We start from the raw sequence: 11985 nt of genomic DNA on the forward strand, positions 1-11985 counted from the left end.
CAAAATAAATATGATTATATATTTTTTAAAAATTAATAAATACTTTATAAAATTAAATAGGATTATAAATAAAATTAAATATTCATATATGAATTAAATAATTATTTATCTATATCTATAATTTTTTTTTTTATGGATATAAATATTAGTTAGATGCTTCAATTTCTATTCATATCCAAATATATTTGGATATGAAAATGCCCCGGATGCATATTATCCAATCAAATGCCTGACTGAGATTAAGATTACTCACCACGCTGTGCATTGGATAATGATATGGATTGGCTGCCTGTGGACTGACAAACATCATCAAATGTCCAAGTGCAGGGCTGTAGTACGCTCTTTAAACATGGGTAATGCACTAAACCTCTAACCTCCCCAGGATCCAATACACAACCATCAAAAAGGGTGTAATGTGGGAGCAGGAGACTCCAAAGAACCAAGGCTGGCTGCATGGTATCACTTCATTCATGCATGTCCAAATACAAGATAAATATGCTCCAACTGTTACAATAAAAATGCGAAAGAACAAAAGAAAGAAAGGGGGGAAAAAAATCACAAGCAGCCTGCAACCAAGCCAAACTTGTTACTGAACTTCTTATGATTGCAGTTAAGCATCTCAGTTAAGCTACAATCTATATTCTTCTGCTTCAGCAACTTCTGTCGGAACTCCAGACTCTTCTTTAGACCATGCTGAAAGAATTCAGGATAATCTGCTATCTCACTGATTTCCCTCCCCATCTCTTCTACCAAGAATCTGATTCTGAGCTCCAGAGAATTTTTGACGCTCTTGATTAAAACAGGAGGATATTTGGTCACCATCACTGCAATTTGTTCATGGTAAAACCCACAACTCTTTAAGAAAACTAAATTGGGTCTCAAAACTTTTTTCACATCTCTACATAGTACCTCTGGAAAATTGAGAACCACCCTTTGAAGATGAAACTCATTTAAGCCTATTGACTTCAGAAACTCTGCCGTGGGCAGGAGCCGTTTCTCAACACTGTAACCCAGAATGAATGGGTTCTTCACCAAAATTTTACGAATCATACCTTGCTTATTAAGTCCTAAGCTTGCAAAGAAATCCACAATCTGAGAAAATTTAGTCTCAATGCTGTAACTGATGAGCCTAGGGTTGAGCAACAGCAACTTACCCAGTTGCTTTTCAGAGACTCCCAGTGCTTGGAAGAAGGCTAGTAGTGGGCAGAGCTTCTCTTCTACACTGTGGGTGAGTATGTGGGGAAATTTGGCTATGGCCAAGGCCACTCCACCAGGTTTTGCTCCCAAGGTTGTAAGGCATTGGACTGTACACACAAGCTTCTCATTCAAGCCCAAAGTGATGATCTTGGGGCACTTGGAAACAACAGAGGGAAGTTTCCTCTCTTGAATTCCAATACTCTTCAAATAATTCCAGTTCTCACAGGCTCTCTCTCCATCAAGGAACTCTAGCTGCTTGCATCTTTGGAACATTTTCTGTATGCTTCCATCATCAAACCCTTTCTCTTTAAAGAATCCCATAATACTAATCTTCTGGTTGCTGCTCTTCTCCATGGTTTCTAAATGACATCAAATAAAATTAATGTTGAATACATGCAAAAACTACACCAAAATGGACTAATTAAACTGTGGATTTAGCTGTGACAAGAACTCAACAATGATTCACAAACTAGCAACTACTAGCAAGAATAAATTATGAAACACAAAATGACAACTAAATTGCTGGGAAAAAGCAACTTTTTTCCACAACCAAAGCTGATGCATAAAGCCAAATTCTTAATCTGCTTCCACAAATAAGCTAAATGACTCCAATAAGAAAACCAGTAGCTCATATTGGAAGAACCAAGGGATGATTGCTGTTATGAAAAATACCAAATGAGATAATAAGGTCTTCTTCAGCTTGCAATGTAATAAATCACTAAATTCTCTCTCTCTAAAGAACACTACTATTTAATCCTCTTTTTTCTGGTACTTCCCATGCTTTCTGTTGGGTATAAAATACCCCCTCCGGCCGAAGCTTGTAAAGGACCAATCCTTCCTGCGCTCTTCCGACTCCTGACCTTGTGTGTGGCGCCTCTCCGAACCTCCTCGATCGTCCGAACTTTTCCGACAATAAACTTCTGCATTCGTCCATCGGGCCGCCCTGAAGGCCCTTTGGGGCTCACTGTCAGCCGATCTTCTACAGCAACCAACTACCTCCCGAACTTCTTTCGGACTTCGTCAGCGTCCGAGCTTCCCCGACAACAAGAGTTCTACGGTAACCAGACTCCACCCGAGTTTTTACGGCGGTCGACCACCCCCCGGATCCTAATCGGGCTCCCGCGAGAGCCGAACTTCTACTACGAACGGTCTACTCCGAACACCTACAGTGGGCTGTCTACCCCAAACGTCTAATGTAAGTAAATTTCATTCGAGCCTCTACTATGAACAAAATTTTTTCGAACTTCTGTTACAGATAGACCTCAGCCGAGCTACTCCGTAGCGAGGGGATTCCGGATGAACTTCTACAATGGGACATTACTTCGATTTTCCATGACAACTGGTCCTCGACCGAGCTCCTACAACAAACGGCCCCCTTTCGACCTCTCGCGAGAACCGGATCCCGTCCGAACTTCTCCAGCGGATGGATTCTGGACGAGCTTCTATGACGGACGAGCTCCAGCAGCTGGGTCCCTCGATGGCCGACCGCCTCCGATGTCTGCCGAGCCTCCCCAGCACTATCCGAAGTCCATCGCCGACCGACCTCCTAACAGGCTCCCCGTAAAATCGGACTTCCCCAGCGGACGATCTTCGGATGAGCCTCCACATCAGATAAATCCCAGATGGACTTCCCTAGCGATCGGACTTCCCCGGACTCCGCCAACAAAAAATCTCCATCCGAGCTCCTGCGGCAGGTGACTCCCGCCTGAAACATCAGCGACCTCGGAACGTCCGAGCCTCTCCTAGAACGACGATGTGAAGAGCCATTCTACTCCATCAGGCATCCTAGCCGAGCTTCAACCGACGGATCCGAACTCTCTGACAAGTCACGACAAGAACCGTCACCCTGCTCCACTCTCTGCAATGGATTCCACGCAGCTCCACCACTCTCTAGCAAGTCACGACAACGGACACCACTCCACTCTCCGCAGCAAGCTCCATGTGGCCCTGGGCGACCTCTGATGCCACTACTCTCCGTAACAAACTCCGCATGTCTCTGAATGGCCCACTTTCAGTTGGTTACAGACGTCACTGTCAGTCAGTTACGCTCTCCGTCTATAAATAAAGAACCCCAGATACGTTCTTTTCTAAGCTCTAAACTCTATCTCGAAACTCTGCCAAAATTTTCGCTCGAGCACTCTATTTCTGTTGAAGCAGAGTACTGACTTGAGCGTCGGAGGATCTTGTTGGAACACCTCCAACTCCGGTTTAGACTTTCTTTACAGGTCCCGATAGCGACCGCGGTCATCTCAGCTCCAGCTTCTCCGACCTCGACGAAATTCTACACCAACAGAATTGGCGCTAGAAGGAGGGCGGCGCGTGTCTTCGTAGTCTCCTTGTTCTTAAAGGAGTACTCAACAGGACTGATTCCGGTCATCTTCTCCGACATCCTCTTCTCCTTCCTTTACTAGATCTTCACCCGATGCCTCCCTGCAAAGCATCCACCAGGCGATCCACGACCTCCGCGGCCAGATCTCAGGCTCCGGTCTCACCTCCAGTTTTCCAGGCTCCTCCGACGACGACGACGACGGCGATCGGCGCGGAGCAATTCGACCTACTGGTTCAGCAAGTCAGAGGCCTCGCTAAAGCGGTGCAGGCCATGCAACAGCAACAACAGCCGCAGGCGTCAGTGCGGTTGGAGAGAACGTCGTCAGAATTCCAAAATCCAGTTGTAGGACGGGCCATTTGGGCCAGTCGCCCCGTCTTTCCCGGAAAGATGAATCCGAGGGTGGAGAGCCCTCAGTCCGATCACGATTCTACTCCTGAAAGATCTCTACCTCCATTCTGCCCGAAGACCCTCGAGACCCGCAGTCGAGAGGACTTTCTGGATCGAAGGCTCCAGGAGATGAACTGGCGGATCGAAGAACTCCGCCACGCTCCCTCTACTTATGGTGAGGACATCTGTACTGACCCTCCCTTCTCTCAAATGATCATGCAGGAACCAATCCCATCAAACTTCAAGCTCCCTCAATTCGAAAGCTATGACGGGACCTCAGACCCAGTCGACCACCTGGAGGCCTTCCGGACAATGATGCTGCTCCATGGCACGTCAGACACCATCTTGTGCCGAGCTTTTCCATCCACCTTGAAGGGAACAGCAAGGAACTGGTACTCAGCATTGAAGTCGGGTACCATCTCTTTGATCAGATGAGCCACCAGTTTGTGGCTCATTTTGTTAGCAGCCGGCGTCCCCGGAGAGGTTTGGAGTCCCTCATCAACATCAGGCAGAGGGAGGGGGAGTCCATTCGGGCTTACGTCAACCGTTTCAATGTCGCCACATTGGAGGTCCGAAACTTGGATCAATCGGTCACGATGGCCGCTCTGAAAGGCGGCCTTCAATAGAATGACCTTTATTCTCCCTGAAAAAGAAGTACCCCAGGGATTTTGCCGATTTGCTAGCTCGGGCCGAAGGATATGCCCGAACAGAAGAAGCCTTCAAGATGAAGGACGAGGAGACCGCGAGAGAGTGGCAGGCGGGAGACTCGAGTAAGCCTTCACTCGGCCACATTCTCGAACTCCTCCTAGACATAGGCACGTCCGGATTCCTCCCGAGCCCGTAAACAGAGAAGCCCAGACCGTCGAGTTCGGCGAGGCTCTCCTTCCAGAAGATTCCACAGCTACGCCCCTCTTAACGCATCAAAAACTCAAGTGCTGATGGAGGTTAGGGAGCAGCTTTCAAGACCGGAGAGGATGCGCTCGCACCCCGAAAAGCGCAACCCAAACAAATTCTGCCTCTATCATCGTGACCACGACCACGATACGGAGGAATATATTCAGCTCCGAAACGAGATCGAGGAGCTTATCAGACGAGGTCGGCTTGACAGATTCATTCGACGCCGGCCTGAAGGAAGAGAAGATCGACCTAGGGCCCTGCCATAGTCGGAACCATCAAGGAGGGAGGAGTAGCCAGGAGATCGACGTCCAATTGGGATTATCAACTCCATCTCGGGGGGACCCCGATGGGGGGCAGACCTTCCGTGGCTATAGGGTTTGAAAAATCTATGAATGTATTACCAACAACTTTGCCTTGAATGAAATTTTTTTTCATATTTACGTATTTTTTCTTTTCGTATGAGCTCACAACGACAGGAGATAATTCCCCCATAGAAACAAAATTAAGCACGTTAGAAACAGGAGGAGAACCTCGTCCTAACATAAGCAAAGTCGAAGGTCCGATTTCTTAAAGATCGGATGGGAGGAGAGGCCCTTACAACGGCCCTTATGTGCCCCCACAGCCTTGATAGGAATAGGAGGAGAACCTCATCCTAACATAAGCAAAGTCGAAGGTCCGGTTTCTTAAAGATCGGATGGGGGGAGAGGCCCTTACAACGGCCCTTATGTGCCCCCATAGCCTTGTTAGGAATAGGAAGAGAACCTCGTCCTAACATGAGCAAAGTCGAAAGCCCAATTTCTTAAAGACCGGATGGGGGGAGAGGCCCTTACAACGGCCCTTATGTGCCCCCACAGCCTTGTTAGGAACAGGAGGAGAACCTCATCCTAACATGAGCAAAGTTGAAGGCTCGATTTTTTAAAGACCGGATGGAGGGAGAGGCCCTTACAATGGTCCTTATATGCCCCCACAGCCTTGTTAGGAACAGGAGGAGAACCTCGTCCTAACATGAGCAAAGTCGAAGACCCGATTTCTTAAAGACCGGATGAGAGGAGAGGCCCTTACAATGGCCCTTATGTGCCCCCACAGCCTTGTTAGGAACAGGAGGAGAACCTCGTCCTAACACGAGCTGAAACTGGCTGTCGGGAATAAGGGGAGGACCTCGTCCCGATGCAAGCAAAGACTCGGTTGATCGACAAGGAGGAAAGCTTCCTCAATGACTTCTCTACACTCTCACGACTCCGTCAAGAGCAGAGGAAAGACCCTCACTCAAACACAGAAGAAAAGGAGAGGTAAAAAGAAAAAGCGACGAACTACACCGACGATAAGTGAAAAATGAACTACATCAAAGGCACAAGGGACCTCATCTCGACGAAAGAGAAAATCCTTGTCGAAAATCTCTGGTCCCTAAGGGCAAATCGACACGGCAACGACCAGGAACCTTCAAACTATGTCATCATCGAATAAGACGGAAGACAAAAGAAGTTCGGCAAACGACGACTCAAAGCAAGAATCGGTGAGGGATTACGAACTACATCGACGCCAAACAAGACAGAAGATAAATGGAGTTTGGTAAATAACCATTTAATACCAGAATGGACAAGGTAATAGACAATTTTATTTCCATTTCATTGGTGAAGTACACACTACAAAGCCTTAAAAGCCAAAAACAAAAAGATAAAGAAAAAGAAAAGAAAAAGAGGCTCTAAGGAAGCCTAGTTTCTTCCGACTTCGAGCTCTCGGTTCTGGCCCCTGCTATGGATTGTCTTAAATTTTCGACTTCCTCTTCTAGTTCCATCTTTTTCAGCAGCATATCCTGAAACATCCGGTGGAACCACCGGCGCTTGTCCTCTGACTCTCGAAGCCTCCTCCTCAATACCTCGGACTCCGCCTCAGCATGTTTGACTGCCTGCTGCTCGTGGACCAGCTGAACTTTCAGTTGCCGTAATTTGGCTTCCTCCCGCCCAAGGGCTACAGACAGTTCCGCCATAGTCCCCCTCAAGGAGCAAAACTTGTTAGAACCTGGTGCGGGGACAGGCTGGACTCTCTCGGACAGCCACCTCTGAAGGCGGGCAACTTCGTCAGTCGCTGTTTGGAGCCTCCTTCGGTAGTCCTCTACTTATCTGCTCCAGCCAACTCGATAGGCGTCGTAAGTTGCCTCGACGTCCTGCAGCCATTTTTGAAGGTCGGAGAACCTCTTCGACCAGTCTTGGTCGCGGTCGGTCTGGACTGTGAGCCAGGATGAGCTCCCTTCCAACTGGTCGATCTTCTCCCGTGCGGCCGCCAGCTCGACTTTAAGGGAGCTGATCTTGAAAGCTTGAGTCCAAGATCGATCGCTGGTACATTTTCAGAGTTCCTCAAGCTCCGTAATGAAGTCGGCTTTCCTTTTGGTGTATTCCATGAAACTTTTCTTATGGAGGTCTCGAAAGCGAGTAGCCTCTGCGATGGCCTCTGAATGGCTCTCCTTTAGCCGGTGAAGTTTATCTTCCAGCTTCTTAGATTTTCTTGTCAACCGACGAACTTTTCTTTGGAGGTCTCGTATCATCGACTTCAAGGGAACACCCTCCGGCAGGGGAAGAGCTTCGGCAGGACACTGTCGTTGGAAGACAAGAGCGCCACGACTCAAATTAATGTAAGAAGACAAAAATAAAGAAAAGAATACAAAAAAGGGGGGAGGAAACATCCGTAAAGACGAATCCAGCTTCATTGATCAAATAAGTTTCAAGTACAAGAGAATGAGGGAAAAATCACCACAAAGGGAAAAATACAAAACTAGAGGTTCCGAACCTCTGAGGCAGAAGTAGAGGGGGTTGGTGTCCCGAAAGATCGTCAGCGGTGGCCATGGCAGTCGATGAGGCCCAGCCGGAGGAGGACCGGCAGCGACTTCGGATGGTCCGGCTTCATCATCGGACACCTCGTCCAGGAAGCCGAGATCCAACTCAGGAAACCTCCCAGCCACCTTCTCTTGGTAGAGCTCGAATCCCTTGATGAAGGCGTCCTGGCCGAACTGGACCTTCAGATCCTCCATCTCGGGGGAAGCTTTGAACTCCTCCACTGCTCGAGCCCTTGCCTCCGAAACCAGAGACGAAATCCGTGCTCTCAACTCGAAAACCTGCTCCTTCAACTCGGAGACCTGTGCCCTTAATGCGGAGACCTCGGCCTCAGCCTTCCCTCTCTCCTCCTCCAAGGCGGTCCTCAGATCGGATGAGGTTTGTCCCTCCTTTTCCAGCGCCTCTTGGAGGCTTAGGACCTCGACGATCTTCTCCTCAAGGCGGGCGGCCCCGGCAAGGCGATCCTCTTCTGCCCGAGCTGCCTCCTTCTTGGCGATCTTCACCGCCTCGACATTGGTGACAAGCTGGTGCCCAATCTGCAAGAAAGGTCGAGGAGTCGACATAAGGGCTGAAGAATAAGTTAAAGAAGCAGGAAGAAGGAAAAGGATGGGTTAACCTACTTTGAGGAAAGATCCCAGAGAGTCCCAGACCCGCAGCTCGGGATTAGCAAGGATGATCCTCTCGACGACCTCGGGCAGGATGCACCCTTCGACCAGCCTCTTTATTAAGTCTCTGTTGTTGAAGAGTTTTTCCTCCAGGTCTTCCTCGGAGCCGCCGACCCCCTCGACGGCAGCCCTGCGACTGCGGCTTCTCCGAGCTAGGGTCTTCTTTCTCTTCCTCTCTTCGACCCCGGGCGCCCCCTCGGGACGAACCTTCGAAATGGGACCCTCGGCCGGGGGGCTCTGTGAAAGGGTTCGGGGGACTTCAGGTTCGACGTCGGAAGGGGCTTCGACGGCGACGGACATCAGAACAGGCACGGCCGAGCTTGTCCCCTCTGTCCTGGCTTTCTTCACCGACCCCGAAATTGAGGCATCCTTTCTCTTGTGGGTCTTGAGATCCTGGGCTAACCTTCGAGCCACGCTTGCATCCATGTCTGCGATAAAAGAAGATCAGCATGGCTTCGAAATGGAATAAGAAGAAGAAGAAGAGAAAAAAAGAATAAAAAAGGGAGAGATACCGACAGGGTTAAGGGGGCTCAGGCCGACGTTGAACAAACGTTGTTCCCTCAGAAGTTCGGGGAGGAGGGGGGCTTGATAGGCCTCGAGCTTTTTGGAGGCCTCGAGGTCGTCCCTTTCTAGGGTGGAAGCCCGACGGATGGAATCCCTCAGGGAGCCCCAAGGGGGTAATCCTAGCTCCAAGGTCGGGCATCGAACATAGAAGAACTTCTCCTTCCAGTTATGGACAGAAGAGGGGGCGCCTTTCAGCAACCCCTTTCTACCGAACTGGGGGGAGAAATACCATCAATCTTTTGCCGAGGGATGGCGCTTGAAGGTGTAGAAGTTCCTAAACAAAGAAAGAGTCGGCCGAACTTCGACCAAACTACAAAGAGAAAGAAACCCTATCAAAAACCTAAAGGAGTTCGGCACGACGGAAACTAGAGAAATATTCAGAAAACGAAAGAGAGCAACGACAAAGGATGGTAGCAGAAGCCGAAGTCCGGCACGGAAGGCCTCCTGGTACAGACAGAAGCGGCCGGGAGGAGGGGCGCTAGCTCGGTCAGATGGCTCGGGAAGCTCCAGCTCGTACTCCGGAGGAACCCCATACTGAATCTTTTATCAGTGAGAGTTCATCTGGAGTCAAGGAGCCGGGGATGATATCCAATGCAAAGGCCGGACAAGGTTCGATCCTAGCTACGGGTTCGTCTACGGTACCAGTACTATGGGGAACCGGGGCTGACGAACTCCTAGAACCGCTAGAAAAGGAGATATTAGCGGACATTTTGGATCAAACGGAAGCCACAATAATCTCGAAAAATTGGAGAAAAATAGCAGACAGGCCCCCGAGAAAGTTAAATAAACAAAATACGAAGAAGAAAGGACGAAAAAACAACAGAAAGTTTCAGAACTAATCTAGATCGACCCCAGGAGCACAGGGGGACGACGAGGACAACGGAGGTCGACTCGGAGAACGCCTAAGGTCGGGAAGGATGCTAGAGGAAACTGGAGCTCTCGGGGAAGAGGAGGGGAACCGAGGGATTCTCTCAAGCAAAGTGAAACCCATGAAGGAGGAGAACGTGTTTAAATAGACCCCGGGATCCGACGTAATTATGATTACGGATCTCCGCTAGCCGGCCTGCATTCGCCATGTGTCCCACCCACCTTGACAGACTGTTGGAAACGGCAGGCAGCTGACAAAATTATTATTATGCCGTACCTAGAGCCACGCCCTGATGGGAACTCCAAAAAGAAGAAATCTTTTTCGAAAAAGCTTCAGTACCAGCGTGCCGAACGTCAAATATCTGACAACCACCAAGCACGAAAATCGAGGGAGACAGCTTCGACCGTGAGAATTTCTCTGTACTTCCTTCATTCGTAGCCCGAACTCGAAAGTAGGGAGACTGGTGTTGGGTATAAAATACCCCCCCGGTCGAAGCTTGTAAAGGACCGATCCTTCCTGCGCTCTTCCGACTCCTGACCTTGTGCGTGGTGCCTCTCCGAACCTCCTCGATCGTCCGGACTTCTCCGACAATGAACTTCTGCATTCGTCCATCGGGCCGCCCCGAAGGCCCTCTAGGGCTCACTATCAGCCGACCTTCTACAGCAACCAACTACCCCCCGAACTTCTTTCGAACTTCGTCAGCATCCGAGCTTCCCCGACAACGAGAGTTCTATGGTAACCAGACTCCACCCGAGTTTCTACGGTGGTCGACCACCCCCCGGATCCTAATCGGACTCCCGCGAGAGCCGAACTTCTACTACGAATGGTCTACTCCGAATACCTACAGTGGGCTGTCTACCCCAAACATCTACTGTAAGCAAATTTTATTCGAGCCTCTACTATGAATAAAATTTTTTCGAACTTCTGTTACAGGTAGACCTCAGCCGAGCTACTCCGTAGCGAGGGGATTCCGGACGAACTTCTACAACGGGACATTACTCCGATTTTCCACGACAACTGGTCCTCGCTCGAGCTCCTACAACAAACGGCCCCCTTTCGACCTCTCGTGAGAACCGGATCCCGTCCGAACTTCTCCAGCGGATGGATTCCGGACAAGCTTCTATGACGGACGAGCTCCAGTAGCTGGGTCCCTGCGATGGCCGACCGCCCCCGATGTCTGCCGAGCCTCCCAGCTCTATTCGAAGTCCATCGCCGACCGACCTCCTACCAGGCTCCCCGTAAAATCGGGCTTCCCCAGCGGACGATCTTCGGATGAGCCTCCACATCAGATAAATCCCAGACGGACTTCCCTAGCGATCGGACTTCCCCGGACTCCACCAACAGAAAATCTCCATCCGAGCTCCTGCGGCCGGTGACTCCCGCCTGAAACATCAGTGACCTCGGAACGTCCGAGCCTCTCCTAGAACGACGATGTGAAGAGCCATTCTGCTCCATCGGGTGTCCCAGCTGAGCTTCAACCGATGGATCCGAACTCTCTGACAAGCCATGACAAGAGCCGTCACCCTGCTCCACTCTCTGCAATGGATTCCACGCAGCTCCACCACTTTCTGGCAAGTCACGACAACGGACACCACTCCACTCTCCGCAGCAAGCTCCATGTGACCCTGGGCGACCTCTGACGCCACTACTCTCCGTAACAAACTCCGCACGTCTCTGAATGGCCCACTTCCAGACGGTTACAGACGTCGCTATCAGTCAGTTACGCTCTCCGTTTATAAATAAAGACCTCCAGATACGTTCTTTTCTAAGCTCTAAACTCTATCTCGAAACTCTGCTAAAATTTTCGTTCGAGTGCTCTATTTCTGTTGAAGCAGAGTACTGACTTGAGCATCGGAGGATCTTGTCGGAGCACCCCCAACTTTGGTTTAGACTTTCTTTGCAGGTCCCGGTAGCGGCCGCGGTCATTCCAGCTCCAACTTTTTTAACCTCGATGGAATTCTGCACCAATACTTTCTAAAACATGACAATAGTTTTGGGTTTGAATACTTGCGAGTGAAATCTGACACGGGCTTTTCTCAAACCAGGTGATTGTTGTTGTCCCATGGATAAGAGACAGAAATGGATAACAATTCTCCTACCTTACAAAGAAATCATGTTTTTGAGTCCATAAATCTCCCAACTTGACTAGTGTTGCTATAAATGATATCAGAAAGATCAAATAAGAAATGAAAACAGAGGAAATAGTCCACCAACATGAAGAAGGGAATATATATACATACTTTTTTAAAA

General features: G+C 49.5%; 1 protein-coding gene across 1 annotated transcript; it reads right to left on the minus strand.

The window, feature by feature from the left end:
- Positions 1 to 436: 436 nt before the first annotated feature.
- LOC105036981 (transcription termination factor MTERF6, chloroplastic/mitochondrial-like) lies at positions 437 to 1894 on the minus strand. The gene has a single exon (XM_010912692.2). The coding sequence runs from the start codon at positions 1549 to 1551 to the stop codon at positions 556 to 558; it is 996 nt and encodes a 331-aa protein (XP_010910994.1). The 5' UTR covers positions 1552 to 1894; the 3' UTR covers positions 437 to 555.
- Between the last annotated feature and the right edge of the window lie 10091 nt (positions 1895 to 11985).

The sequence above is a fragment of the Elaeis guineensis genome, chromosome 8 (assembly GCF_000442705.2).
Source record: "Elaeis guineensis isolate ETL-2024a chromosome 8, EG11, whole genome shotgun sequence".
In the NCBI taxonomy this organism is placed as follows: Eukaryota; Viridiplantae; Streptophyta; class Magnoliopsida; order Arecales; family Arecaceae; genus Elaeis; species Elaeis guineensis.

Bases quoted from the DNA above. Each gene is read 5' to 3' on its own strand.
- LOC105036981 (XM_010912692.2), bottom strand. From the start codon at position 1,551: ATGGAGAAGAGCAGCAACCAGAAGATTAGTATTATGGGATTCTTTAAA.